At 47.4% G+C, this 26,164-nt stretch overlaps 1 protein-coding gene across 2 annotated transcripts in view; it reads right to left on the reverse strand.

Annotated features, from left to right (window-relative positions):
- The window catches only part of PEBP4 (phosphatidylethanolamine binding protein 4), a 209,758-nt gene extending 189,286 nt beyond the window's left edge, over window positions 1–20,472 (reverse strand). The window contains exons 1-3 of one of the 2 annotated variants that reach the window (XM_047717354.1): window positions 20,454–20,472; window positions 7,649–7,785; window positions 1,296–1,422 (exon numbers count right to left, since the gene is read on the reverse strand). In XM_047717354.1, coding sequence (XP_047573310.1) covers window positions 1,296–1,422; window positions 7,649–7,785; window positions 20,454–20,456 — 267 coding nt within the window. In that variant the 5' untranslated portion in view covers window positions 20,457–20,472. Of the gene's footprint in view, window positions 1–1,295; window positions 1,423–7,648; window positions 7,786–20,087; window positions 20,355–20,453 lie in introns of those variants that run through there. The other variant, XM_047717353.1, reaches the window with a different exon arrangement.
- Window positions 20,473–26,164: the final 5,692 nt, after the last annotated feature.

Here is a 26,164-nt window from a genome sequence, read left to right on the forward strand (position 1 = left end):
AGGGAGAGGAGACCCAGAAGGCACCCTTATTACTTGCTTGCTTAGACTCCCGGAGGAAAGGACATTTGTCATGATCGCAAACACAATAGCCAGTCAAAGCTTTGTGTTCCCAGTCTCATAAATTGTGGGACACATCACAGTCTATTGGTTCCCTGATAGTGAAAACAGTCCCAGAGAGAGAGAAAAATCTACCCTCTCCATCTGAGGAGGCTGTGATCCCCCACCCCAGAACTTGCTGTTTTGTTGTGTTTGTCCTGACTGCCATCAGGCCTGATCAACAGCAGCACTGAGAGTCCCCAGGCTGGACGGACAGAGGGGAAGAGCCGTCAGTGGCCTCTCCCTGCCGCTGCACACGGAGGGGACCAGAAGGCTGTGCGCGTCCGCGTGGTGTGTGTGGGGTCACATCCTGACCGTGGCGCTTCCGTCTCCACCCATTTGTGGCCTGATTCCCGGCCACATCACAGTCCTTGGATGTAGGTTGACATGGGCACCTCCTAATCAAACACTGCAAAGATGGAGGCAGAGTTGCCCTCCACTGCTGACACTTTGGGGGTTCAGTGTGACCCAGGAGTCAAGAAACAAAGAGACAGTGACCGGAACACTGGAGCAGCGCCCCCAGGACCTGGCCTGGCCACTGCAAGCAGTAGCCACAGTCCCACTTCCTACTTCCATGGCCCTTCCCCAGGCTTACTGCATCCCCAATCTAAGGGAAGCTTCCAGAACAAGATAGTACTAGTCATTTCCTGGTGGAAAAAACACTTATTTGCGATTCCTAAAAATGCTTCAACCTTCTGTTTCAGACAAGTGCGAGCAAACTCTCAGGTGTGTTTCATATTGTAAGGATGGAGTCAGGATGCACTACTCCTCTTGTTTAGCCCATTACAAACTAGCTCCTCTGCGTCCGGAAGAACATTCTGAAAGCCGAGCCACCTCGCACCTGGAGAAAGGACTCCCTCTCTCCTCCTTTTTTCTGCCAACCCCAAAGCACACACCAGCTGGTCTCCATGTGCACTGAGGAGCCAGGCTTCTCTGGGAGCAGGCAAAGACCCCAGCAGAGTGGCCCCAGAGTCCCACTACAGTGCCCAGGCTGCAGCCCCGTTCCCCCATCCCAACTTCCTCCAAGGCCATAGAGCTTCTCTAAGGAGAGCACATGCTTGTGGCATCCGTGGTCACCTGGGACCCCCAGACCCAACCCAGATGGCCCTGCCCATGGCTTCAAGTCACCCAGATGAGCACGCTCAGAGGGAAACCAAGACCCATGGCCCTCCCCCTCCAGGCCAGGCTTGCTCACTTACCTCCAAGGCCCTAGGGAACTTGACTATGGGCTCAGCCCAGTGGGTGATCTTTAGTCTGTAGTTGTTGCAGTCAGGAATAATCATGCAGCCAATGTTCCCCAGCTCTGGGTAGAAAACTTCAAGGCCCCTGTGGAGAGAGGGAGATGGTCAGCCCATGTCAGTTCTGGGGGAGGCTGAGAGCACACACTGTTCAGTCTAGTGCTATGGAGAATGTGGAGTCAAGTGGGATTGAATCCTAGGCCTACTACCAACTGGTTGTGGTCACTAACTAGTGTGACCAGTGTGGGTTAAGAGTTACTTGACCTCTTGGTGCCTCAGTTTGTTCACCTGTAAAATGCAGACATGGACAGTATGTACTGATAGCGCTGGCGTGAGGAGCGAAGAAGGCGATCGATGTTTACAACAAGCCACCAGCGATCAGAAGACGTTAATGGTCATCTCCTCAGGAAGAACATACATCTTTAGGCAAACCTGGTCAGTGTCTTTAAAGTAGGATTGGGTTTATAAGAACAATATTTACACAGTGCTTTCCAGGAATGTTTTATTTACATCAAGAAAGGTTTAGCAAGTGAGCACAGCCTTCTCACAGGTCCAGCCTTCGTCGACCCTAAATAATCCAGATCCCCTCCATGTCCGGCAATCGTCCCTGATAGTTTCCCTAACTCACCTCTCTGGGTCATGTGTTGCCCGATAACCTAGGCCCTCGACCTTCTACTCCCTGTACTTTCAGAATGCAAATGTCTCCTAGGGGGTAAACTCTCTGGTCCCTAAGACAGTAGGATGAATCCATTTGTCTGCTTTTTCCCTGAAAGAGCTGAACAGCACGAATGCTCTAAGAATCCTGTTCCCCTGGAGGGCTGTTCCCAAATCTCCATCAGGATTAGCCTTAAGGGCTCACCTGTAACCAAAACTCAGGGATGTAAACCAGGCTGTCAAACTGATATTTAAAAACAAAACAAAACAAAACAAAAAAAAACACCAAAATCTTTGAACCAACTTTTTTTTTTTTTAATTTGCCATTCCTCTCTGTTCCGCCATATTTTTTTTAATCACCAAGACCCAGGGTCTCTGCAGGGTGCATTTGGTTAAGATGATTCACAGACAGAGAAAGGGCGGGTCCTCAGCCTTCCCCGAAAAGCTCAACATGACTGAGCAGCTCCACAGCCTGCCAGGGGTCACCCAGAGCTGGCCACGATTCCCTTGCTGGGGGTGAGGCTGGGAGGAGGCCCCGTGAGGAGATACTGAGGAGAGCGGGGGCTCCCAAGCTCTGGATCTGCGAGGAAGGCAAGGACAGCCTTCTGGTGGGGAGCCCCACATTCCGCTCCCATCCCACCCTTTCAGTGGCTCCTGAGGTCCCACCTTGGGCACTGGCAGCCAGAGCCTAACCCCCGGCAGGTGCAGGATGCTTCAGTAGGCCAGCACCCTGAGGAGCCTCGGGCCAGTTAGCTCAACTTCCGGTTTGCTCAGCTCACTTGTTTCTTTTACCTCTTGGTGAGGTTATAGTAATTCCTTTTGGAGGCCATGGTTTTGATTGCTTTTGAACAAGTTTTAGGGATGGGTTTTCATTTTTCCTCACAGCAACATTTTATTTATTATTACTTATTATTATTATTATTATTATCATTATTTTTCAAGAGAGAGTGGCCCTGTGTAGCCAGAGGGGCAGAGAGGGAGGGAGAGAGAGAGAATCCTAAGCAGGTTCCACACTCAGCACGGAGCCCAACATGGGGCTCCATCTCCTGACCCTGAGATCATGACCTGTGCCGAAACCAAGAGCTGGACTCTTCCCTAACTGAGCCCCCCAAGTGCCCCAGAAGTAATATTTTCAAAACCGTTTGGTTTGGTTCGGCCATGACTGTCTGACACTGCACCTAGCAAGGTCTAAGGCCGATAGAGGGGACCCTCTGCTGGAGAGTCAGCACACAGCCCGGAACTGGGAACGGCCAAGGGCCAGGAAGGAGAGAAACAGAGGACCACAGGGGCCTTCTCCAGGGGACAAATGGGTCTCCTCCTTTTATCCTAGTGGAATTGCTACAAATGTTAAAACAGTTTAGCCAAAGCAGCCAGCTGACGTCCCATGAATGGGCCTCAAGCCGCAGAGCGGCCCCTGGAAATGTAGGCACCAGGAGACCAGGAATTGAGTCCGTGCTCCTGGCCCTGGTCACACCATGGGGCGCTGCCAGCCCAGTGTCTGAAAACCTCCCGTTGCCCCACACGGCAGGCCAGGCCACAGGGGCTCGTGCAAGCCTCTGTCCCGTTCAGCAGTTTTGCCAAAGACTTGGATCGGACACAGAAGGCAAATCTGTTTGATTTGTGAGAGGCACAAATTTGATTAATAACAATGAACAAGTGGGTCATTGATTAAAACAGATGATCCAATCAGCCTCAAAAAAGATCTGGACAAGCCTGAGGTGAATGAATTGAAAACTGAATTGAGTAAGAACACACTTTAGCACCTGTGCCCTCTTTTGGCTCATGGGGTGCCTCACACAGGGCGCGTTCCCTCTCCACCCCCCAGAGGTGGGGCACTTCCTGGTCAACTTCACAAGGACCTGGGAGCGCTGAGGGGAGGGCCGGGGGGGCTCTGGTCCCAGCGTGGTCGCTACCTCGCATGGCATAAGGGGCTGAGGGAAAGGGAATGGATAAGGAGCACCACACACATAGTATTTCATTCCGTACGATTCCTCAGAGCAGCTGTGGCTATTACTCCCCTCCCCCAGATGAGTAAGTGGAGGCCCAAAGAAAGTGAAGCAACCAGCACAGGGTCTCATCGTTGGCGAACTGAGGGGACGGGGACATGGGTGTGGCACACGGTGTCCATGACGCCCCCCCCCCGCCCCGAGATCCCCGCCTCCTGGTCCTGCCACCTGAGTGTGACCCGTCCCCTTGAGTAGGGGCTAGATTTGGTGACTCGCTTGGAAGGGAGAAGGTGGGGGTTAGGGTTAGCAGCTGCGGTGGAACGTCACTTCCAAGATTATGTTATAAGAAGACTGTGGCTCCTCTCACACGCCCTCCCGCTCAGCCAGGCTCTGGGGAAAGCATCTGCGGTGTGGCAAACAGCCCCACAGAGAGGCCACCCGGCAGGCAGGGGACCAAGGCCTGTCAATAGCCACACGGGTAAGCTCCTGGGGAGCCGAGACCCCCACCCCGGCCAGTCCACCCCCTCAGATGAGGCCGCAGCTTGAGGGCAGCCTCCAGAGAGGCTCCAAGCCCCAGCTGCCCAGTGGAACCCCACCCAGAGAAACCAGGACACAACAAAGGTGAGCAGCTGCTCCGCGTGGGGGATCTATGCAGGGAGAACTACTCCAGTGGCTTGTCTGACAGCCTCCCCAGGGAGCTGATGCGCTTCTCCGGGCTTCTGTCTGACGGGATGGTCACCGTAAGAACTGGATCAGAGGAAAACGGCTCCTTGCCTGTCCCTGCAGAAAGGGCTCAGAATTCCAGCGGCCTGTGAGCGAGGAGGACAAGAGGCCGTGGAGGGGAGGCTGGCTTCACAGAAGTCTGAGGGGGCTCGCTGGGCACCCCAGCCTCCCTGCACAGTTCTCAGGGTCCAAGTGCAGGGCTCCAGCCTTGGAAAAGAGCAAAGGGTCTGTCTCCAACCAACACTCCCAGATGTGCGGTCCAGGAGCCAGGCCCCTGGGGAAGAACCGGAGACAGAGGAGGGTGCCCAGCTTAGAAGAGCTACAGGTGAAGGCAGAGTGTGACACCCCACCACCTGAAGGACCAGCAGGAGACAGAGAAACCAGACTCCTCCGATGCAGGGTCTGGGGACAAAACTAGGAGTGCGGTGAGTTAAAGAGAGGCAACCCCCACCTTGAGATGGGAGGGGACGCACCCTGTCAAGGACAGAGCTTCCACTACAGGCCGGAGGTTCTGGAGTTTTTTTTGTTGCAGACACTGAACATAAGTCTTTTTTTTAAGAGTGAGAAAGAGTACTCACGCGGTGGGGCACAGGGGCAGAGCGGGGGAGAGAGAATGTAAAGCAGGCTCCATGCCTAGCACAGAGCCCAAGGCAGGGCTCGATCTCACGACCCTAAGATCATGACCTACACTGAAATCCAGAGTCATATGCTTAACCGACTGAGCTACCCGTGCACCCCTGAATCTCAGTGTTTTTGTCAGTCTACTCAGGCTTGTCTTGGGGTAGGTAAGATATCACTGCGGAAGAGCTTTTCTCTTAACAGTGTTTGCCTACTGCTTCTCCCGATACATATAATTCCTCTTCTAGATTCATACTCTCAGGTATTAAGGCCTAAATTTACAAATTCCCTTTTAGACTCCAAATACCACAAGGGGAACGGCTTCTCTGGGGGCTGTCTTGGCAAGGGGAGGAGGCCGAGCTGAGCAGGGTTCTTGGGGAGGGGGGGTTCTTAGCACAGGAGGTACTGACCCCAGAGGTCTGGCCTGTCCACAATGTGCTGTCCGTTAGTGATGGACTTTTACCGACGAAAATCTTCAGCAGCAATAAAGACAAACCTTTTATAGTGATGGCTTATAATGGGACATTTCCTACCACGCAACCCGAGTGCGGAAAGTTTGTGTTTCTCAGACTGGGGGTCTGCTGGTGTATTCTAGGCAGTCCTGAGAACAGCTCCTGCGAAGGATTTAATTGCAGTTGCCCCTCCCCACAAACTCATAAGCTGAACCCCAGCCCCCAGTGTGAGGGCGTCGTGAAGCAGGGGCCTCCAGGGGGTGCGTCCACTAGGCAAGGGCACGGCGAGAGGACGGCTGTCTCTGAATCAGGAAGCGGGTTCTCACCGGATGTGCCGGCACTTGCAAGAAGGACGAGAAAGTACATTTCTGCTGTTTATAAGGCGCCCTGAGCTGGCATTTTGTTAGAGCTGTGGGAAGGCGACTAAGAAAGCTCCCCTTCCCTTGGGTTTGAGAAGCTCTGGCCCTGCATGAAGGTCAGCGGCCGGAGGCGGGTGAGAAAGAGTGTTGGGTACAGAGTCAGACAGAAGGGGCTGAACCCCGGCTCTGACACTTGCAGGGTGTGTGAGTGCTGTGGACTGGTTATTTAATCCCTGGAGCCCCCTCTTTGGCTGTGAGGATGCTGATACACAAGTTGGGGCTCCCTCCGTGCCCCAGAGCTCTCAGGCCACCAGGACACCAGCGTGTGTGTGGAGGGAGGCCTACAGCGCCGAGCCTAGGGCAGCTGGGGCCCAGGCTGGTCACCGCCAGGGACCGTATACACACAATCACTTTCTAAGTGTTCTGTAATGAATGTGGGAAGCACAGAGGCATTCTGCAAGGGGGCCTGATCGTGGCTGGCCCAGCCCACCTCCCCAGGTCATGGGAACTAGATCTCCTGCCTACCCGAATAAAATGGCGGCCGCCCCCAGGAAGGTTCCACTCCACGGAGCACCTAGAGGCCTGGAGCCCACATGTGAGAGGCAGCCACTGTTCCCTCCTCCTCCCACACAAAACTTCACCCACAATGGTTTCACCAGAGTTTAAAAAAGGTACTGATAAGAATGCGTACCATCTTTGTGTGTGGGGGGGGCGGTTTCAGCTACCTAACTTTTCAAGGGAAAATATGTATTTATCTTTCTAGAAGTCACATTAGGAGGAATTCAAATGTATACAAGGAGACCAAGTAGAGAGGAGGGTTCTTCCCTACACTCTCACTTCCAATGGCTTCAATGGGATGCCAGCCCCCTCGGCTACCAAATGGGCAGAGAGGGTTGGCGGCAAAGTGGCCTAGGGTCGCCCTCAGGATGAGCCACGAGTCCAGGCCAATCAGGACTGGCTTTTCTAACTGGCGGTCCATGAGGAGAGAGCTGAACTTTGACTCAGGCAGGGAGAAGCTTCAGGAAGAAGCCCACCCCTGAGGCCCAGACTCTTCTCTAGACAGCATCCAGAGGCCACACTCCCTAAAAGACCCACCTGTCACACACTCCTGGGGCTTCATCCCTGGAAAGCTAACGACGGCCTCCCACATGGGAGGGTCCAATTTCACACCCTCTGTCAACTGCCACTGTTCTTTAAAATGCCATTTTGCTTGGGGGGAGGGAGCAGTCTGGGCCATGGAGAGGGAGGGTCCCTCAGGGTCCCAGCAGAGAGGGTGAGGCCAGCCTCTCGGGTCTGGAGGTCCTGGGGTACGAGGGGGAGCTGACCAGATCCGTATACCCTCTGGGGCTGGGAGCCCGCCTTCTGGAAGGCGGGAGCTCGTCTCAAGTGCTTTCCTTATGCCGTCCTCATCCAGGTATTCTCCCAGGCTCACTTACTCTTTGCCAGTCCACAGGGGCTGCCTGAGGAGACAGTGCTGCCTGGTTCAGCAGACACGCCTCCCCGCGATCTCAAGCCCCATTTTGACCTGCCTGCTCGCTCTCCGGAGTCCCGCCCGGCCTTACTTGCAGAGGACAGCATCGGCGTCAGACAGGGGCTCGTACAAACATAAGTCGCCTTCCTCCACATCTCTGGAGACCACCATCGTGAGACCCAGAAACAGGGCTGCCACAGCCAGCCTCATTGTCCAGTCCGTGGACACCTGGAACGAAAGGAACTTTTAGAGCTGGGGGGCCCTCTGCAGGGGGCACCCTTCTCACCCTGCGTGTCCCCACCCCAGGGGCCCACTTGGAGGAACAGAGACCACTGGTAAGCAGAAGGAGATGGGCAGGCAGCTGCCTGGGCTCCAGCCGCCAATCTGCCACCAGGACACGGATACCTTGGGAGGACCTGGGCCTACTCCAAGCCGGACTCAGTTTGTAGTCCTGGCTGGGGCCCCGCCCCGTTGGAGCAGGGCTTTGCTGGCCACTAATCTCTGTGGCTGGGGCAGAAGGGCTTATATAAGTCTCTCTTCCCAGCAATGCGTCCTATCCCTGCCGCTCGCCCTGTGTGCAATCAGCTGGCCCTAGGCAGGCAGCCTTCTCCTTTGGCTTTAAGGCAAACCCTGGGAAGCCAGTGACCCCAGGCTTTGGGCTGGGGGGGTGGGCAAGAGCGCAGGTCCTGTGGTGCTTGCGAGAGCAAGACCTTGATCGTCTCTCTAGGAGCTGCGGTCTGGCTGGGCTGAGCCCTTGGACAGCTCTGCGTCCCCTGCCCACAGTTCTGTGCCACCTGCCTTGACAGCCTTGGGGCTGACGGATGGTAGGTGGACCCAGGACACAGTGACCCTGTGCAGAAGGGGCCACTGCTCTTGGGGCCGCCCTGGACCCGAGGACAGCTCCAGAGGGCCAGCTAAGGACAGAAGGGCTCCTCTGACTGCACCTTGCCGCAGTGCTGAACTCAGCACTCTCCCAAAATAATAGTCTCTGGAGAAGAAGCCAGCAGGGCTGCTGGGGAAGGGGGCAGCTTGCGGTGCGGGTTGCTGGCGCTGGCTGGGAGGAAGGGGGGCAGCAGCCTGCAGGAAATTGCGTGTGGGGCTCCCATTAGAACAGGAGAGGGCAAGGGGAAGATCAAAGGCAGTTCTCCCACGGCCTTTCCAGCTGATCTGCTCCCTGTCTTCTCTGAGATGGGGTGTGGGGGTGTGCCGGGGGGCTGTTCTACCAGCCGGGAACCGAGGATGCTTGGGTTCTGCTCTGAGCCCCCCGCCAGTTTGTTGGGGTGGGAGTTGGGGGGGTCTATGCCTCACTAGGATGCACCTCTTCTCCCTCTCAAAAACAAGTGAAATACCCCGTCACTCCTGTGCCTTGCTAAGGAAGATGAGATCATAGCCATGAAGTGTATGCTGCTCGAGCTTTAGAGAAACTATTTCGAGCATCGCTTGCTTTCCAGCTGAATTCCTGCTTCCAGGAGCCCGACTTCTAGCCAAAAGCCCTTCTTTGGGGCAACAACTTAGATGCACTTCTCAATAATTAGAGGTACCTGATGTATGGCCAGGGCTCCCCAAAGAGGACTCCTTCCCAAGTTCATTCCCTTATTGGAAGTGTCTCCTGGTAGCCCCTGCTTCACAAGATGGCAGAGAACGGAATGGGACAAGCTATGGATGGAAGGGCCTCCAGGTGGGAATGGCCCTCACCTAGGGAATGCTCATCATTTACGCAGAGTGTAAGTACTCTTCGCAGCTCCATCCATGTGTTCATTCATTCATCCATTCATTCATTCTCAATCTGTCTCTCCAGTGAGTACTGAGCACCTCTCACGTTCCAGGCCCTGATAAGGCAGAGTGTCAGCAGGGTCCCTGTTCTGGAGGAGCTCACTGGATAGCCAGAGCCACAGGGTCGATGTTGCCAACATTGGTCTTCCAAGGCCAAGAGCCTCTTGCCTTCAAAGTGGCAGCCACTAGAAAAGCCAGAACTTTCCTGAATGCCAATAGCTCTTAGCACCAAAAAATGGCTGTCTGGAGGTGGGGGAGAATCCCCGGGATAGAGTTGCTCCTGCCAAGCCTACCCTTGTCAGCAATTCTTCCTCACTCAGTATGAGCCAAGCTTTTATCATTGAATCCTCTTGATAGGATCCTCTGAAGTAAGTACTGTTGTTATCCCATTTTAGAGAGGAGACTGAGGTACAGAGAGGTTTGCTGACCTGGACCTTGGTCACATGGGTTGTAGTGGCAGACCTGGGATTTGAACCCATGCCACCTGCCTCCAGACTCCCTGCTCCCTAACCACTCTCCTCTACTGCCCCCTCTTGGAGCTTTGCTGTCCCCTGTCTTTCCCCTACTATTGTCCCCCTCCATTCCCTTTGTTCTTGGAATGAAGCCTGGAATCTCCCACTTAGCCCATAATGCCTGCCTGATCTGGCTCTTTCTGCTTCTGTGGCTGTGACTCTCTACTTTCCACAGCTGCGGCTCAAGGTTTAACTCCAGCTCAGGCCTCAAGCTCCTTCCTGCCCCAAGGCCTTCCTATGCATCCCCCTCACTTCCCACTCCCTTTTGGTGGATAGTAGAAATGTCATGTCTTCAGAGAAATGCCCTGACCCCCAGGTTCCATTCAATTCCTGTTACACAGAGTCGTAGCTCCTTATTCTTTTCCTGGTTCTTAAATGCTTGTAATGGATTATTTTGTAATTACTTACTTAGAGATTAGTTTATCGTTCCCTGCCCCCATTTCCACAAGCTTCTTGGGAGGCGGTACTTAGTCTGCATCCAGCATTCCAAGCACAGTTCCTGGCATTTCTAGATGCTTAATAAATGGCTGCGTGAATGCCTGACAAACCAGCTACCTCTGTTTCTGATAGTTCAATTTTCACGTAACAGTTCCTAACTCAATAAACAACAGCAGGAAGTAACCGCTCAGATTGGCCCCTGGCCCTGGATCCCTTTTGCTTATTTGTCTAACCTTCTCTGGCTTGTTTTCGTACAGAGAGCTCCGACAGAGTGCAGTGGTTCTTGGCGTTTTCGAGTCTGATCTTTCTCTTGGGGATTCACAGGACTTCACTCCCTACAGGGAGTCCAAGATCTGGGAACCACATTCAAGCCCAGGAAGGCACAGTGTCCCCTTCCCACTGCCAGCCTGCTTTGCTCCACTGCCTAATTTCTGGAAACTTCCATCTCTAGATCCCAGGTAGCCACCCTGGGAGCCCTCTTCTTTTCCTCCAGTCATCTGGACTGTGACCACATCCCAGTACTATCAGGGAAGCTGAGCCTGTTGGCTTCCCAAGATATCTTGGTTCCTCTAAACCCTGGAATCTGCTGGGTCACGGCTCCTGGAACACTTGACCCCCCCTCCTAGCCCTCCAGGCCTCCTCTCCCTCCCTCCCTCATCACTGCCCAGGTGTTACCTTCCTTCTCCATCCAGACGCTCGTGCTTTCCCTCTCTCCTAAGCCTTTTCACCTCTGCCCTCTGGAATCTCCGAATCTACAGTGACTACATCCCCCTCCCTCTTTTCCTTCACTCCACATATAAAAATTGAGATTTATATGCCATAAAATTCACCCTTTTAACATGTACAATTCAGTGGTTTTTAGTATAGAAATCACTAAGGGTTGAGCAACCCTCACAAAGTTATGCAACCATCATCACTACCTAATTCCAGAACATTTTCATCACCCTCAAAAGAAGCCCCAAAGTACAACTCATTAGCAGTTACTCCCGCTTCCTTCCTTTCCCAGACCTGGGGAGCCACTAATCTACTCTTTACCTTTGTAGATTTGCTTATTCTGGTTGTTTCCTATAAATGGAATCATACTACAGTTGACCCTTGAACAAAAGGGGGTTAGGGAGGCCAATTCCCTGTGCAGTTGAAAATCTGTGTATAACTCTTGACTGCCCCCAGATTTAACTACTAATAGCTCACTACTGACGGGGAAGCCTTACTGATAACATAAACAATAATCCATATTTTAACACATATTTATATGTGTTATATTCTGTTTTCTTATGATAAAGTCAGCTAGAGAAAAGAAAACATTATTAAGAAAATTGTAAGAGGGGTGCCTGGGTGCCTCAGTGGATTAAAGCCTCTGCCTTTGGCTCAGGTCATGATCCCAGGGTCCTGGGATCAAACCCCAATTCGAGCTCTCTGCTCAGCAGGGGGGCTCCTTCCCCCTCTCTCTGTGCCTGCCTCTCTGCCTACTTGTGATTTCTTTCTCTGTTAAATAAATAAATAAAATTTAAGGAAAAGAAAAGAAAAGAAAATTTTAAGAAAGAGAAAATATAGTGTGGACTTTTGAAAAATTGCATATAGGTAAACTCATGCAGTTCAATCCCACGTTGATCAAGGATCAACTGTGTATGTGTCCTCTTGTGACAAGCTTCTTTTGCTTAGATGTTTTCAAGGTAATCCATGTGTCAGTACTTCATTCCTTTCTATGGCTGAATACTTTTCCATTGTAGGAACACACCACATTTTATTTAACCATTCATCATTTGATGGACATTTGGGTTGTTTCTTCTTTGGGGCAATTATGAACAATGCTGTTACAAACATTTGTATACATTTTTGTGAAAATATGCTATGAACTTTCTTGGGTTATGCCCAGGAATAGAATTGTTGGGTTGTATGACAATTCCATGTTTAACATTCTGAGAAACTGCTCCAGTCTTTATTTTCTTGATGGTGTACTTTGATGCACAAAAAGTTATAATTTCAATGGACTCGACTGAATTTCAATCAAGTGCAATTTATCTATTTCTTCTTTTGTTGTCTATGCTATTGGTGTCATATTCAAGAAATTAGTGCTAAATCCAATGTCATGAAGCTTTTCCTCTATGTTTTCTTCCAAGAGTTTTCCAAACTTAACTCTTACATTTCCATCATTGATCCATTATGAGTTAATTTTTTAAAGATTTATTTATTTATTTTAAAGAGGGAGAGAAAGAGAACATGAACAGGGGGCGAGGCAGAGGAAGAGCATCTCCAAGCAGATTCCCTACTGTGTGGGGAGCCTGAGATGGGGCTGGATCTCACCATCCATGAGATCATGACCTAGGCAGAAACCAAGAGTCAGAGGTTTAACCAAATGAGCCACCCAGGTGCCCCCTCCCCATTGTGAGTCAGTTTTTGTATGTTGTGTTAGGTAAAGTTTCCTTTTTATTCTTTTGCATGTAACTATTGAGTTGTTCTAACACCGTTTGCTATTGGCTTGGCTTTTCCCACTTCAACTCTATCTCTTGCCATAACCAGAAAGCTACTTTTCCTGAAGTTCTTTCCTGAAGTGTGGAATGCTCAGTCTCCCACTCCCAACATGACTCAGGGCTGGGCGGTAAGGTTGACTAGTTCCTCATTCCGCATTACTGTTTCTATACCGTGACTCCTCAACCCTCTTGTCAAAATCTATACTTCTTGAGGCTTACTCCATCTGAATCAATCCTAATTGGTGTTATCTGCCTTCCTATCACTCCTTGCTCACTGAACACATTACTACTTGGCCTGGAAACTTTCCCTTGCTCCAAGACTTGATATTAACCTGGAGTGACATCCATATCCATGGAGATACCTCTTCCAACACCTCTCCCACCTCTCCAGCCTCTTTTCTGATGGCAACTTCTTGGACACTGTCACCTCTAAAAACCATTCCATGCCTAAAATCTTAAATTCAAGCAGCCATCCTGATAACAACCTCTTGTTCCTTTGCTCTCACTTTGTTTACTCTCACTGCATCTACTCCTCCATCTGATTCTGATCTCCAATCCATTGACCACTGTCCTTTCTCCTTACCTACTCTGACTTCCTTCTCTCTGGTGCCCAGTTTCCTGGGAATCTTTGCTTCTACTATTCACTTGCCACCATCCTCAATTCCTTCTTCAATTTTGAATCTGTCTGCCTGATCCACTATGCACCCTTGCTGTTCCCCACTCCCACCCACCTTCTCAGTACCTTGTGCCCTCTACAGACCCTAGAGCAGGGGATGGGGAAAAATATTGTGCTAAATGAAGGAAGCCTGTTACAAAAGACCACATATTGTATGAGTCCTTTTATATTAAACATCCAGAACAGGAAAATATATAGGGACAGAAAATTGATTCATGGTTGCTTAGGGCTGGAGGTGGGTGGATGAGTGAATAGGGGAGATGAGGGTGATAGCAAAAAGGTATGGGGTTTCTTTTAGCGGTGATGAAAGTGTTCTATCATTGTGGTGATGGTTGCACATATCTGTAAATATACTAAAAACCATTGACTTTTAAATTTTCAAAGTCATTAAATTGTACTTATTTAAATTTACCGTATAATTTGGTGAACTGTGTGATATGTGAAACATATCTCAATAAAGCAATTAAAAAAAAATTCCAGGTGACATCAGCAAAATTATGGGACTGGGAAGCTCCAAGCTCTCATTCTTTCATGGAAACTTCAAAATACATACATGTATACATACTCCAAAACAAAACCAACCAACCAACCAACCAACCAACCAACCAACAAAACAAACACTCAAAAAAACAGAGCTAGGAGCTTTGGTAAACTGTCAAAGATTGTGAGCAACCAAATGAATGCTCAATTGAGAAAAAGTTGCCTTCAAAATGATAAGAAATTTCATGGCATTTTCACATGTCTTTGCCCCCACACACTCCCCAGCATGGTTCATTCTTGGCTTGGAGGATACTGAAGCCCAGTTACCAGTTTCCTCTCTCAAATCAGAGGCAACAAAGCAGACCTTACTACAGTGTTATAATCTGTCTAAGGATTGCCTGAAGGACTGGTTTCTGTCTGGTCCAACTCAGGTCTCAGGGAGGTTAAGGAGTGGGTATTGTTTATGAAAGCTGCAGGAAGACTACAGACCTTCAGATATTTAGGGCAAGAGATTATGGATGGTGACATATGAAAGATAATATGGTTCCAAAGAGAAGCTAGGGTGAGATTCTTGGGGAAATTAAGACATTTAAAAGAAGTTGTGTATATGGGGGAACTGAGAAAGCCACATTCAGGTTCAGGCGAGACACATGCTCAGAAAATACCAGTGAGGATCTTAAGTTCTCATCTGGGGCTGATCCCTGGGCTCAGAGCATGCCCAGCTAATTAATAAAGGTCTTCTTTGGCACACAGTCAGTCTGCAAAGGCTAGGAAAAGTGGTTGTTTCTTTCAAATACACAAATTTCAACAACAAACATTCACATAGGACAAGAAAATGTAGCCATTCAAAGGAATAAAATAAATCGATATAAACTATTCCTGAGGAAGCTCACACATAAGACCCATTAAAGACCTTAAAATAATTGTCTTAAATAAACACAAGAACTAAAGAAAATCAAGAAAACAATATATGAACAAAATCAGAATATCAACAAAGTATAAAAATGATGAAAAGGAACAAAACTAATTCTGGAGCTGAAAAATGAAAAAACTGAAATGATAAAATTACTAGAGGGGTTCAATAGCATATTTGAGCAAGGAGAAAAAAAGAATCCAAGAATTTGAAGATAGGAACACTGAAATTATTGATTCTAGGAGCAGGGGCAAAAAGAAAAAAGCATGAAGAAAAGTGAACTGAGCTTAAGAGATCCATAGGATACCATCAAGTAGACCAATACATGTATTATTAGTTCCAGAAGGAGGAAAGAGAGAAGAGGGCAGAAAGATCATTTGAGAAAATAAGGGCCAAAAACTTCCCAAATTGGATGAAGCACATGAATCTGCAAATGCAAGAAGCTCAAGAAATGCCAAGTAGAATAAACTCAAAGACATGCACACCAAGACACATAAAGTGTTGAAAGACCAAAAAAAATGAATTTTGAAAGGAGCAAGAGAAAAGGGACTTGACAAGTACAAGATATGCTCCATAAGACTGACAGTTGATTTAACAGAAGAAAACTTGGATGCCTGAAGGCATTGGGATGATATACAGTTGACCTATAAACAACAGGGAGGTTAGGTGCACGGACCCCCACGAAGTCAAAAATCTGTGTATAACTTTAGACTCTCCCAAAACTTGAGTACTAATAACCTACTGTTGACTGGAGTCCTTACTGATAACATAAACAGTTGGCTAAGACATAATTTGTATGGTCTCTATATTACAGACTGTATTCTCACAATAAAGTAAAATAGAGAAAAGAAAATGTCATTAAGAAAATCATAAGGAAGAAGGGAAAAAAATACACAAATAAGTGGGCCCGTGCAGATCAAATATATTGTTCAAGGGTCAACACTATTTAAATTATTTAAAGAAAAAAACTGTCAACCAAGAATTCTATATCCAGAATAAACGGTCCTTCAAAAATCAGGGAGAATTAAGACATTCCTAAATAAACAGAAACTGAGGGGGTTCATTGCCATTAGATATTCCCTGCAAGAAATGCTAATAAGAGTCTTTCAGGTTGAAATAAAAAGACAGTAGACAGTAACTTGATGTTAGGTAAAAATAGAAAGATCTCAGGGAGAGGTAAATATATGGGCAAACATAAAAGACAGTGTTATTTTATTTTTTCTTTGAAACTCCACTTTAAAAAAAATTGGATTTAAAAGTAATTATAACCTTTTGCCAGTGTACAGATATATAAAGACATAATTTGTGACATCAGTTACATAAAATAGAAGAGTGTAGCTCTATAGGAATAGAGTTTTTACATGTGATTGAGATTAATTGGTATCAATTCAAATTAGATTATAATAATTTCAGGATGTTTTATGTGGTGCTCATGATACCAACAAAATATACCGACATAATATACACAGAAAGAAGTAAGAGGGGAATAAATACAAATTCTTCCAGAACATTAAAGTGGAGGGAGCACTTCTAAGTCACTTTGTGAGGCTAACATTATCCTGATACCGAAACCAGACAAAGACACTACAAGAAAGGAAAACTAAAGACCAATATTCTTTATGAATATTGATGTAAAATGCTAGCAAACTGCATTCAGAAGCATATTAACAGGGGCGCCTGGGTGGCTCAGTGGGTTAAGCCGCTGCCTTCGGCTCAGGTCATGATCTCAGAGTCCTGGGATCGAGTCCCGCATCGGGCTCTCTGCTGGGCAGGGAGCCTGCTTCCTCCTCTCTCTCTCTGCCTGCCTCTCTGCCTACTTGTGATCTCTGTCAAATGAATAAATAAATTCTTTAAAAAAAATAAATAAATAAATAAATTGAGCTGTAAACTTTAAAAAAAAAAAAAAGAAGCATATTAACAGGATTGCACAACATGACCAAGTAAGATTTGTTCCTAGAATGTAAGAATGATTCAACATATGAACATCAACCAATATAATACACCACATTGACAGAATGAAGGAAAAAATCCACGATTATCTCACTGGAGGCAGAAAAAGCATTTGACAAAATTCAACAAGTTTATTATATGTAATATAATATATACAATATAGTAATTCATGACCTTTTTAAAGATTTTATTTACTTATTTTTGTAAGAGAGTGAGAATGTGCATACGTGGGCAGGGAGGAGCAGAAGGAGAAGCAGACTCCTTGCTGTGGGAGCCCAAATTGGGAAAGTGGGACTTGATCCCAGGCCCCTGGGATCATGACCCAAGTTATAGGCAGAACTTTAACCGACTGAGCCACCCAGGTGCCCAGTTTTTTTGTTTGTTTGTTTGTTTTTTAAGATTTACTTGAGAGAGAGAGAGAGAAAGCAAGCAGGTGGTGGGCAGGAGCAGAGGGAGAGAGAATCCGAACAGACTCCACATTGAGCATGGAACCCAATGCTGAGCTTGATCTCATAACCCTGAGATCATGACCTGAGCTGAAACCAAGAGTCAGATGCCTAACTGACGGCACCACCCAGGCACCAACAGCTTTCTTGATAAAAAAATCAAAACCAATGGGGCGCCTGTGGCTCAGCGGGTTAAAGCCTCTGCCTTCAGCTCAGGTCATGATCTCAGGGTCCTGGGATCGAGCCCCACATCAGGCTCTCTGCTCCGCGGGGAGTCTGCTTTCTCCTCTCTCTGCCTGCCTCTCTGCCTACTTGTGATTTCTATCTGTCAAATAAATAAATAAAATTTAAAAAAAATCAAAACCAAAACCAAAACACTCAACAAACCAGGAAGAGAAAGAAATGTCTTCAATATGATAATGGCCATGTGTGGAATACCCGTAGCTAACATCATACTCAATGGTGAAAGACTCAAAAAAATTTTCCTAGAGATCAAGAGTAAGACAAATGATTAGTTTCTCAGAGCTACCATGGCACAGATTGGGGGGCTTAAGCAATAAAACTTATTTCCTCACTATGAGGAGTGATTACTTAATGGTTACAGATTTTATGTTGGGATAATAAATGTTCTGGAAATACATAGGGTAATAAATGTTCAACATTGTGAATGTAATCAGTGCCACTGTATTGTACTCTTAAAAAGAGTTAGAATGGGGGAAACCTGGGTGGCTCAGTTGGTTAAGCGTCTGCCTTCGGCTCAGGTCATGATCCAGGGATCCTGGGATCGAGTCCCGTATCAGGCTCCTTGCTCAACGGGGAGTCTGCTTGTGCTCTCTCTCTCTCTCTCTCTCTCTGACAAATAAAATCTTTAAAAAGAGTTAAAAGGATAAATTTTATGTATATTTTAGCACATACACACACCATAGACATCCAAGGAACTGGTGGTCTCTAGAGCCCACTTTGGAAGCACTGACCTAATCTATTCTCCTTACTGCATAGACCACTTGATCAGGCACTGTAGCCTATTTTGAAAATACTCCCCATTGGCTGTGCTTTCTTCACCCTAAGGCCTTTGTACAAGCTGTTCTCTCTGCAAGGAGAGCCAATTCTCTCCTGATTCATGACCCCTATAGCTAGCTTTTGCTTATCCTTCAGATGTTATTTAAACATCAGTAAACCTTCCTTCAGTGAATCTTCTTCAATATCCTCTTATATCCACATATAGTCTCTGCAATACTTCCACCATGACAGTATATATCGGGCCCTTTTTATTTGCCAGTTACTTGTGCTTATCTATCACTAGAGTGTTACCTTCATGGGGGAAGAACGACATGTGTGCTGTGAATTGCTGCATTTGGCACCTAGCACAGTGCCTGCGAAACAGCAGATGATCAATTACCATTTAAAGAAGGAAGGAAATAAAGGAAGGAGGAGTGGACATTGACCTCCTGAAGACCACATCTCCACCTCCACTAATTGAATCGGTGTCTCCCTTGGGTTCCAGGGGCAGTATTTGCTCATCCCTCAAGAGCTTTCACTGCTATCTTTCTTCTGTTCTAGTTTTCTGTGCACATATTTCACCCATTTGTTTCTGTGTCCCCCACAGTACTTTGAATATAGGAGACACTTAATAACTAAACAGTATCCACATTCAAAAACAATAGTCTTTTTGTTGTCCTTCATATGCAAAGAGTAGGAAAGGATTGCAAAGCCTCCCAAAATGCACCTGAGCCATCCTTTAGTTCTCAACTAAAAGATGTTGCTTTTATGCACGTTTCACTTCAAGTGACCAATTTGGAAACTGTCTTGGAATGTAAAACTATCAGAGTGTAGTTTCTTTCATTGTTATTTTAAGAAATGCTTGCTTTCCTTCTATCACGTTTTGAATTATAGATCTTTAAATTATCAAACAGAAGTTCAGGAACTGTTGCTGTTGACAGGGGGTGGGGTGTGGGGGCAGTGGTAGAGAGAGCTGCAGAGCTGAATTTTCTAGCAATAACATTTCCCAAGAGTGAGGAGACCAGGAATAGTGTCTATGAGATAAAGCCAGCCCTGGTTCCTGAGCCAACCACTCATTTTATCCAAGGGTTCTGCTAGACCTCCAGCCGGAAGCTGGGGGCTTGGGCAACTTCACTCCAAGGACACAAGGTCTTCTTTCAGGGAGTCCAGCTTATTGGTCTCAGCAACCAATTATTGACCTAATCAGCTCACTGCCTCAGCCACATGATGTATTTACTGACTCACTTCATCCACAGAATGGGAAGGCCCAGATAAGCTATGAAACAGGGGTGTTTCCCAGGTTCATTGCTGCCCTGTCATCTCAGAGGGTTGACTATTCTGTCTGTCCTCATGGAGGTGAGCATTGAATGTAGAGCCCATGAGAGCTGCACATTGCCCTCCCCCTCCACTCCTTTCATTCACAGATCTAATCTCTGGTTCTGTCTACAGGTCTACACATGGGAGGAAATAAGAATTCTTCTTCTTTGGAGGGAGAAATCAGGGCCCCAACAAAGGAATGAAACTTCTTAAGTTTGTTAGAAGTAAGGCCGCTCTGAACTGAAATCAGTAACGGTAATCCCAGTCCAGGACTCCACTAGTGAGAAATGTGTCAAGGAGCCCTTTCTAGGAAAGTTAGAGAGGTGCATGATGCTCAGACACAAGCATGTAGAAATGCCATGAGTAATGGCCTCAAGTCAAATGAGGATTAAGAAATTAGAAATATACCCTCAGCACAAATTGTCTTAAATTCTCCAGGCCACAGTTCTTGTCCCCGAGAACTTCTCATTCCCTCTGTCTCTCTGTCTGGCTGTTCCTGAGGGAAAGTCCCTGCCTCCCACCAACCAGGGAGAAGAGCCCTTATCACTTACTTACCCAGAGCACTGTGGGAGCTGTTGGGTGGTGGCTGCAGGAAGGTAAGAAATCTTGGCAGTTTTCTGGGCTGGACAAGGTGGGCAGCAAATTCCCTCCAGGGTGCCCCACAGTTTGGGCCCTTAAGGCAATCAGGGTCTGCCAGTGTTGAGAGTATGGGAGTTTTAAGGGAGGTTCCTGGAGTGCCAGGAGAGGAGGCAGCAGTTGGCCGTTGGGGAGACAGTTGGAGAAAGTTCCAGGAAGTTCCAGGGAGGAGCTAAGATGCAGCATGGGTAAGAATAGGTAAAGAAGAATGGGTAGGTTTTCTGGCATTCCCGCTTCCAAGGATTCTAAGGTGAAAAGCAGAAATCACAGAGACGGTTCTCTTACCATTCTTCCTACCTTTCAAGATAGACTTTAAGACAGGGAGAAGAGGCACCAGGGATGCACAAAGAGAAGGCTGTGGAAGAATGAAGAGAGAAACCATTGAGACCAGAGTCCCAGAAAGAGATAAACAGCGTCAAGCAAAACTCACATCGACACCGAGAGGAGAGAGGTAGGATTGGGAAGCTTACCTGGGGTGAAGCAAGAGCGCCTTCTCCAACAAGTGTGGCCTGGAGCCTGAGAAGAATGCAGAAAAGCAACATTTGTTCAAGCCCAGGATCTGCCAAGACTGGGGAGACTGTTTTCAGCAGCTGACGTTCTACCAAAATGGGCAGTTGAAGTTCCTGTAACAGGTGATTGGGCCCAGGGCAAGTCCCTGGTTTTCTGGACTTGGATTTCCTGCTGTTTTAAATGACCACATCTGGGATCACAAGCTTGATTTCTTTCTGGAAAATTCATCCCAGGAAATTCAAGGAGTCAGTGGAAATCCAGATATCCCAGATAAATTAAGTCAGAATCTCTCAGGGTAAGGTCTAGAGATCAGTTTTTAAAATTTAATTAATTAATTAATTAATTAATCTGTTTATAGTAGGCTCCATGCCCTGTGTGGAGCTCAGTGTGGAGCCTGAGCTCACAACCCTGAGATCAAGACCTGAGCTGAGATCAAGATTTAGATGCCCAATCGACTGAGCCACCCAGAAGCCCCGACATCAGTATTTTAAGCATGCTTCTCATGGGATTCCAATGACCAGCCAGGCCTGAGAATCACTGTTTTAAACATAGATTGGTGACAAGCATTTGCCAGATGCTGAAGGTACAAACATGAACAAGGTTTAGACCCTGTTTCCGATGAGCCCACAGCTGAGCAAGGGGCATAGGCATCAAAACAAACTATCAATGACAAAACTGCCCACAATGTGCAGAGGTCAGCGGTGTAAGCATCCCCGGAGCAAAGAGGAAAGTGTTTTAATTGTGTGTTTTATTTTATTTTATTCATTTTATGATGGTTTGATGTCTTGAGGGCCTTGCTGGCTGGGAGAGATGCCCCCTGCCCTTCCAGGGCTAGCTGCTTCTTAGGAATCATGAACAACTCACCTTGGAATGCTTCTTTCATATGCAAACCAACAACCTTGAGTCCATACCCCCCAACAACCTTTTTATCCAGCCGTTTGTATCCCCCTGCACTACACCACCCAGAGCATGCTGACTTTATTCCAACTAGCCCATCCTTAGCTGTTTCCCTGCTTCACCCCTTCCTTTCCATGGAAAACACAATAAATGCTCTGGAATGGGCATTTCCCTCAACCCTCTGCATCCCTCTGCCTCCTGATTGACTTCAGTGCTTTCCCAGGAGGTATATGGTATGCCCATTTCTCTGGGAAACGTTAAGTAATAAATTCTTTCAATGACATTGACCTTTCTGTGTCATCACTCGGTCACCTGTGTAAAGTAAAATCCCACGGTGCAATCAAGACAGAAGCCATCTTATACGAGTGACAACCAGGGAAGTCTTTGAAAGAGAAACAGAAGAAAGGCATCCCACAAGCAAAGGCACAGAGGTGTGGAAGGGCCCCAGTCGTTGGTAGACTAGAGCAGGATGGAATTGCTGGAGCTCTAAGCACAAATGACCAAACAGGATGGGGTTGGGGAGAGCATGCAGGTGGGGAAAACAGGGCATGCTTGGGGGGGGGGGGGTTCTTTTGCTTAAAGAAGATGTGATTTCTACACTTTTCTGCTCTCCAACAGGCCCTACAAACTAACCCATTTCTCAGTTTGGGCTTCTGTGAGATTAACAAGGTCATGGTAGAGACCCTACACACTGGCATCAACATTTCTGGCCCAAAGAGCCTGTGGGAGGAGAGAACAGACTGCGGAGCAAGGCGAAGGGGGCTCCTCTATCTGAGGCAGAGCGTGGGCATTGGGTCTGAAGTGTGGACCTACCATCTTGGTCAAGCTTCTTACCCTCTCAGCCTTTTTCGTTAGAGTGGACACAATAATACATGCGTCATGGTTGTCACACAGATGAGGGGGAAGGGGAAGCACAGTTCTTGACTCTTAGTATACTTATTTCTATCTTTCCCCCCTTCAACCAGGAAACAATGTAAATCTGATGAGAACAAACAGAAACACGTTTCATCAAAACTGCAAGGTGGCAGCTGGTGAGAGGCCAATTAGTAACATTTCAGTAAGAGTGTCTCTTCCAGACAATCCCCATAAGGCAGTCGTTCTAGGTCCACAGAGGGGCCACGAGATCTGTTGGCTTAGCCAGGGTCAGCCTCCTTCATCTTGCTGTTCTAAACTGAGGCTTTGGAACTTTCTTGCTTCCACATCCCAGGAAAGCTTTAAGAAGAAGCTGCAAGGCAAACAGATGTTGTAAAATGTCACATGAGTTCAGATGTCCCAGCTCTCTCCTGCACCACTCAGCAGAAAGGCAGAACTGGACATGGATGGTCTTTTTTCCCCTCTGCCTGCAGCCTCGGATGCCTTGGGTCACCGCGCCCATTCCGATGACATGGACTGAGCGCTGACTGTGTACCAAGCCGCGTATGAGCTTATAACCAGCACCATCTCATTTAATCCTCCCCGTAGCCCTACGAAGTGGGCTCTATTATTCCCACTTTACAGCTGGAGCTTGGTGTCACATCTTAAGTGGAAGAGCTGGATCCCAGCCCAAACCCGTCTGATTACAAATTCCGCATTTTACTATCCTCACTAGGATGTCCTGGGCCATTTACATCTCCCAATGTCAGTCCAAAGGCTTGTTGATGCAAATGTCCCCATACGGCAACAAGCTCTTCTCTCTTCTCAGTTCACCCAAAGTGTAGCGGTCACAGGACATTTTGGACCCTCCGTCTTTGACGCTTTGCTCCATGTGTCATCCCATTCACTAAGCCATTCAGTGGATAGACCTTCACTGGGGTCCTGAGGTTAGATCATCTTTGCCTCTCTACCGACCTGCAGTTAGGGGAGATAAAGGGGTCTACAGTGGGTTTGGAGATGATTTTATTAGGTTCCTGTGGGACATCCACTGGGCCCAACCGTGTACAAAAAAGTGTTTTGTTTGAGCTCTGGGGATTTCTGCTAGGAGAGATACAACACAATGTTGGCCCCCACAATTTAATGGGAAAAATAGGTATTTACTTAACCAACAGTGAAACCAGCCAGTGATAAGAGCTATAACAAAATAGTCCAAATAGTAAGGACACTGAGAGGAAATAAGACCAGGACTGAGGAAGAGTGCACAGTGGAGAGGGTAATTCAATGAATCTCCAGGGCTGCTTACTTAGCTCATCCTTTTTTTCTTTGAGGGGGACTGGAATTCATGCCTCATGTCCTTCTAGCCTGCCTGAGCCCCAGCCGCTGACATCTGATCGTTTCCCTGTAGAGTCTCGTCAGATCAGACTCCCTACAGGCCTCATACCTGCCCCTGGCTCAGCACTCATGGCCAGGGCCTCCAAGGCGTCTCTCCAGCAAGCCTTGCACCCATCCATCACTTCCGAGCGGCCGCTTGGTTGGAGGGCTGAACGCTGTAGCCCAGCCCTGCGGAGGAGTGAAGGAAGCCAAGTCGTTAAACCCCAAACCACTGACTGCAAGTGAGTCCAGGGAACTGCCAGAGGCCTGGCCTGCATTTCAGTGTTCGCAGACATCAGCCAAGGAATAAGGAGCAGGCCTGGGATAAGGCCAGGCTCTAGCTCTTTGCTGGGAATGTCATTTGAGACCTCAGGGGGAAGAAATCAGGGTGGCCCTCCTGGGCCTTCTTACCTTCCTCTTCTCCTGGGTCTTGTCCAGGTTGCTTATCTGGGGAGGGGGCTTTGTAAGGAAAAGATCAAGGTGGATCTTTTGGGAACTCAGGTGACCTGCCCCATTTCATAGGTGGCATCTCTGTGTGTGAATATTTCCCAAAGCAAGCCCACATGGATTCAGGTAGAAGGGTTAGGGGAAGACTTGTCCTCCGTGGCTCCACAGGAGAAATGGATCAGGCCAGCCAGATGCAGGTTTCTAGCCTATGGTCCACAGGGATGGGATGACCAGGCCCCTACTAGGCCACCAGAAAACCACAGGGACCTATCAGCAAAATGCTTAGACAGGACCCACAGTGCCCTATCAGGGCCACTGTAAGAGGGATTCCATTCTCAACACAAGGATGGATTTGGATCAGTGGGTTTTAACTTGTTTTTTTAGAGGTCTTCAGGAAATTTGGGGAATTGGAGGGGTGGTAGGGAGCTCCAACCAGGAGTATTGATCTATTTTCTACATTAGGACTCTGCTTAGGGTATATATCTGTATCTATCTATCAATAGATGGATATCAATAGATATCAGTAGATAGATAGATATTTTCTATTTTTAATATATATATAGATACAGATATATATTTTCTACATTAAGATTCTGCTTAAGATAGAAGATAGCTAGATGATAGGTAGATAGATAGATGATAGATAGATAGATAGATATCATAAGAACATATGAATGTATCTTTACCTATAGATCTAAAGATACATAGATATTCTATCATACTGTATATTTCATGGAGATCTCATGGAGGGTCTACGGGGTAAACTCACCTTTGGAGTTAGGTGATTAGTTTCAAGTAGATCAAAGAGACTTATTTCTTTATTTATTGCATTTTAGCACTGAGGGCCATCCTTTGTAGGAACTCTGAACATTTGTTGAAGAATCAGCAGACACATGGAAGCTTCTGGAAAGCTCATGTCTTTTGCTCTGCTGAGTCAGGGGCCCTCATTTCCAGATGCTCAGTGTTGATTATACCACCATTATGGTATTGGAAAGTTTCCTTGAACTACAGAGGATCCATTTCCGAGAATGTGTCCTGTTTGGTTTTCCCCTGGCCTGCCAGAGCACTGTCACACGCACAAGTCTGCCTCTGTACGCAGGGCTGAGTTCCTGAGAAAGGCTCTAAACAGTTGTAAGTTGGAGCGCACTATAACTGCTTATGCTCACCTGGGAAGAGCTTACATAAGTGAATAATTGCTACCTAGTAATCCTTTCCCTTTGGGTTTGCTTAAAGCTGTATGTCCTTGGTATATGACTGCTAAGGGATAAATTTTTAAAAAATATTTTCTTTATTTATTTGATAGAAAGACAGAGAGAGCAAAAGCAGGGCAGAGGGAGAGAGAGAAGCAGACTTCTATGCTGAGCAGGGTGCCCAACGTGGGGCTCAATTCTAGGACCCTGGGATCATGACCTGTGCCAAAGGCAGATGCTTAACCAACTGAGCCACACAGGTGTCCCGGGATAAATTCCAAATTAGGTAAAATTATCACTTTCAAGCAGACGTAAAGTACACACATCTTACAATTTTATTGTTATTCATTGTTAATGAGGGAACTGGTAAGATCTTACAACCAGTTCAAAGGGCAATCCAAAGAATGGACAGACACATTGATAGATCAAGAATGTTGGCATGAATATGCAAATGACAGCAAAACTTGCTTCTTCCACAGAAGGAGAAGGAAGTCAGTTGAACCTTCATCACACTGAACTGATTTATCCATTTAGAGACAAGAATTATTCTGCATTGTTTGTAGCGATCTACAATTTATGGAGTTGTAAAATAGCACAGGTCAATGAAAGAGGCAGAATCACAGAAAGCCTAGAAGAGTGTGCTGCAAACAATTTTCCATTACAGACACTCAGTAATCTCATTAGCTTACACAAAGATCTTTACATGACAGAAGTGATGTTTGATGTCAG

The sequence above is a fragment of the Lutra lutra genome, chromosome 2, assembly GCF_902655055.1.
Source record: "Lutra lutra chromosome 2, mLutLut1.2, whole genome shotgun sequence".
NCBI lineage: Eukaryota > Metazoa > Chordata > Mammalia > Carnivora > Mustelidae > Lutra > Lutra lutra.